Source organism: Cynara cardunculus, unplaced genomic scaffold (genome assembly GCF_001531365.2).
Source record: "Cynara cardunculus var. scolymus isolate 2C unplaced genomic scaffold, CcrdV1 Un_Scaffold_1836, whole genome shotgun sequence".
NCBI lineage: Eukaryota > Viridiplantae > Streptophyta > Magnoliopsida > Asterales > Asteraceae > Cynara > Cynara cardunculus.
This window is the reverse complement of record NW_020200890.1, coordinates 35,921-40,448: the sequence shown is the minus strand read 5'-3', so window position 1 is coordinate 40,448 and position 4,528 is coordinate 35,921. Positions and strand designations below refer to the sequence as shown.

The 4,528-nt window shown below is 35.1% G+C and overlaps 1 protein-coding gene across 1 annotated transcript in view; it reads right to left on the bottom strand.

The window, feature by feature from the left end:
• Window positions 1-1,846: 1,846 nt before the first annotated feature.
• The window catches only part of LOC112502742, a 12,807-nt gene continuing 10,125 nt past the window's right edge, over window positions 1,847-4,528 (bottom strand). Inside the window, exons 10-13 of the mRNA XM_025106739.1 lie at window positions 2,956-3,267; window positions 2,566-2,802; window positions 2,230-2,454; window positions 1,847-2,181 (exon numbers count right to left, since the gene is read on the bottom strand). Coding sequence (XP_024962507.1) covers window positions 1,847-2,181; window positions 2,230-2,454; window positions 2,566-2,802; window positions 2,956-3,267 — 1,109 coding nt within the window. The remainder of the gene's footprint in view (window positions 2,182-2,229; window positions 2,455-2,565; window positions 2,803-2,955; window positions 3,268-4,528) is intronic.

Sequence of the window (4,528 nt, the reverse complement as noted above, 5' to 3'; positions counted from 1 at the left end):
CGCTTCTTGTCCGGTTTAGGTGAAATCCGGATAGCACTTGTCCGGTTTAGGTTATAATCGCACAATATGAAACTTAAATCATAGTAAACAAGTTCCAATCGCTATTGGATTGTATGCAAACATGTAATATCCAAAGCGTAATACACTCACCTTAGAATTTTGAGGTTGACCGGATTTCTCCCTGATCTAATTCTCCAAAATCTGCTTCCAAACATCTTTTAGAAAGTGTATGTGTGTGAAAATTTCTCTCTATCCTTCCTTTTTACTATTTATAGTAAGAGAAGAAACCATAGGGGCGGCGCATACTGCCAACTCCTCTCTTCCCCATCAAAACTTTAATTCAACTAAATGCACATACACACACACATTCCTATATATATATATATATATATACTAGGTTCGGACCCGTGTATTACACGGGTTACTGATAAAAATTAAGCTGAACTAATATGTTTTTTTATAAACAATTAATAATTGGAGGTAATTTATAAATTTAAAGAAAGGTACAATTGCGATTAATTTGTTGATATAAAAATGCTCTTACTTGAAAATTAAATGTTACATATAAAAAGAACGGCTTCTGTTTCGATGATCAGAAAAACTTTTAAATGGAGACGAACAATGTAGATTCAGTATGCACTGCTGTGTAGTACAAGCATATTCTTTGTATACCTATGTATAAGACAAGCATAGGGAATCTTAGGTTCTGGGTAGTACATGGTGAGAGAGAACTGTTACTCAAGAGAAGTACATAACGTCTATGATAATCTGCATGAAAGACGGAGGCATGGTTGAAGGACAGAAGCGAAAAAAAGTTTGCAAAGATGAAAACAGAAACTATTTACAAGTACAAGTCTGAAGGTCGTCGTCAGAGCAAGAGATAGATCATCGACGCATTACATGAAGAGACAAAGGTTTTTTTCAAGACTTACGTACAGAACCTCTGTCCAGCTCTGCATGGAACATGTTGTCTGGATCACATTAACCGCAAAGCAAATGCAGAGCCTCTGTTAAGCTCTGTATGAATGATGGAATGAGGCTTGACAAACACAAGGTCTAAGAAATACTCCAGAGTCTACGACGAAGAATATCTTGTGTTGCAAGATTTCTAAATCAAGACGACCAATCTGGTTATAAGTGTGAAGTTCTTTTCAAGAGTTAGTTGGTAAAATTAGCCAATGCCACAAGTTTGTAAAAATTTTCCGTGCACATAACTTCTGCATAGTAGATGCAGAGCTGCTGTGTAGCTCTGCATGAACCACGGAATAATGCATAGAGGTCCTGCGTGGTTTCTGCACTACCTCTCCAGAACTCTGTATGAATTGCTGAACTTTGGCCAGAGAGTGTGCGTAGTATATGCAGTCCCTTTGTACAGCTCTGTATGAAGGACAGAGTCCGAGTGAGAGAATTTACGTAGCACATGCAAATTCTTTATGATCGCATAATTGTAACACAGACTATAAATGAAAAATAAGCCTCTTAGGAATTAATAATAATATGAACTGATAAGATGAACTTGTAAAACAACATTTATAATACAATATAAATTAAACAAATATAACTTAAATATGTAAATCATTAATAAAATAAGAACAATGTATCATATATTACTAAACACTTCTTTGTATACAACATTGGTTGTTTTACTGTCAATAATGCCCTCGTCATTCGTAATTAGTACTTTCACACCTTTCTTGCTTTTGACTCGGGATAAAGCAACATATAACTGACCATTCGTGAAGACCGGTTGTCTTAGAAATAAACCAACTTTTGATAATGATTGTCCTTGGCTCTTATTAATGGTCATGGCAAAACATACAACAATTGGAAACTGTCTCCTTTGAAATTAGAATGGTATCCTTTTGTCTGTAGATGTTAAGGACATTCTTGGAATGAATGTACGGCTTCCAATATTGCTTCCAGATATGACCTGTGCTTCTATTACTCGATTTCCCAATGTCAACATACGCAGTCTAGTACCATTACATAGTCCAGATTTCTGATCAATATTCCTCAATAACATGATAGGGACTCCAACTTTTAGTAGAATCTTATGATTTGGTATTCCTGATAATTTAAGACCATTTAAAACATCAGGAGAGTACAAATTTTTATCGAACTCATCATGAAGCTTCTCCGATTCACATAATGTATCTGAACTTAAGTACTCCTTTTCTTCTTCTGGAAACAATGACAGCAATCATTCATTTAGTTCTTGAACTACTTCACTTTTTGGGGCAAGTATTGCTTGTTCTTGAAAATAAGCTGAGTTGTTGATGTTTTCAAGAATTGAGGGATAGAGAAACTCGATTAATGTAGATATAGGATCAATGCAATCGGTAATGAGAATATCACGAGGTATCTCAATAACTGTTTCACCATCATTATCACCTCCAACTTTTCCTTCTCCTAAGTCCAAAATCCATTTTTCCAAATCCCTTGTTTGTTCAATTTCTGAACATTCACTGTTTGCAGTTAGCCTCATGTTTCTAGTCAACTTTAGGACTTTGCATTTTTCCCAAATGTAAGATGAACTTAATGATGCATTTACAATGTCTTATCTACCTGCATTGGGAATAACTGGCATAATCTGTCTGAAATCGCCTCCAAAAACAATTACCTTACCCCCAAAAATCATATACGATTCACCACTACGTTGAGCATTGAAAATATCATTCATACTTCTATCTAATGCTTCAAATGCGTGTTTGTGAACCATTGGTGCCTCATCCCATATTATCAAAGTAGTTTTCTTTATTAAGCCTGCAACATCACTATCTGGCTTCATTTGGCAAAGAGAATCTTCATTCAGAATGAGCGGGATGTGAAAACGAGAGCGTGTTGTTCTGCCACCGGTAAGAAACAAAGATGCAATACCACTGGAAGCAACATTTAAAACAATCTCTCATTTAGATCTTATTGATGCAGCCAAGGTCTTCCATAGGTATGTTTTGCCTGTTCCTCCACATCCATAAACAGAAAATACACCGCTTTTTTTCTTTGCGATCGCAGTCATGATTTCATCATACACACCTCTTTGCTCATCTGTAAGAGTAGTTACAAGGGTGTGAAACTCATMTCCTAAATTATGATGATTATAATCCAGTTCTTCTGCAATTAAACGATTGTTTGAGGATTCAAGCGAGTCATTATCATCAGGAAAAGGCAGTGTGGTGAAGTTTTTCAATGTGGAATTGTTACGAAGCAGAATCTTTTCAATTTCGAACAAAGTTAGATTCTTCACTTGCTCTTCATTAAGAGATAAATCTGTTAAAGATAATATAAATGTACACAGTTACTACATGAAATTAAAAGTAGATACAATTTGTTAAACCCCACAATGCAAAATGTAAAAAGTAATGAAAAACAAACAAGTGATGAAGAACCAGAAGACCAATGAAGACATCAAGGCAGAAACAACTAAGTCTGGATTCGACCATTGGATCGATGGACAGACTAACCAGAGGATCGATGAAAAGAACAACCATTGGACCGATGGACGAAGTTGACCATTGGATCGATGGAAAGACCAACCAGAGGATCTATGAACATTGGACCGATGGACGAAGTTCAACCAGAGGACCAATGGACGAAGCATTCTCATCGATGCTCGGGACAGACAAACACTTAGAAGATTTTCTAAGTATTCATCCAAGCGTGCAATGAAGATTTGAAGATAAGGATGAAATCATCAAATTGATAACGACGGCTGGAGATGACAAATCAACAGCTGGAATTATAGTTTATCTTGTTAATAATGCTTATCCATGTAAAAGATAAACTTTATCTGTTACCTAGACTATTTGCTAGAAAGTAGCAATATATAGTTATCTTAGTATCAGCCAAACTAGTATAAATAGATAATTAGGTCTATTGTAAAAAGAGCGTATGTGATAGAGGCTTWTACTTTTTATTTTACGTTTCATTATTTATAAAGTAAAACCTTTGAAGCTCAAAACTGTTCTTGAATGTTCTTATTTTATTTTTGAGTCTTCATAACTTTCTTCGTTAAAACACTAGAAGTTGGTTATTCATAACTAGATTATTAGTGTAATTGAGAGATCTGGGATCAACAATTGGTATCAGAGCCTATTGATTGATTATCCAATCAAACGATCATTTAAAATCTCTCAATATTTTAATCTTTTTTCTCATTAAAAATTCTCTCTTCTTCTCCAAATTTTCAATGGCCAACTGGAATTCTGCTTACAATGTTGGTTCTCTCACAAAACCTCCAACTCTTCAATGATTTTTTTCAGAATCTGAAGAGGAAACGTCTGAATCAGATGATGAGATTAAAGTTTTCACCAAATCATTGGCCTTAATTACAAAACAAATCATCAGAAAACCCTATGAGTGAAAAGAGTTCAGAAGGGAAAAGTTCCAGTCATCCTATGATAGAAAGTCATCCAAATTCTATCAAAGGAATGAAAGAAGAGATGAAAGAGAAGAAAGGGACAAAAGAAGAGAAGATAGAAGAGAAGAACGAAGAGAAGAAAGAAGAGAGGACGAGGAAGGAAAGAAAAAT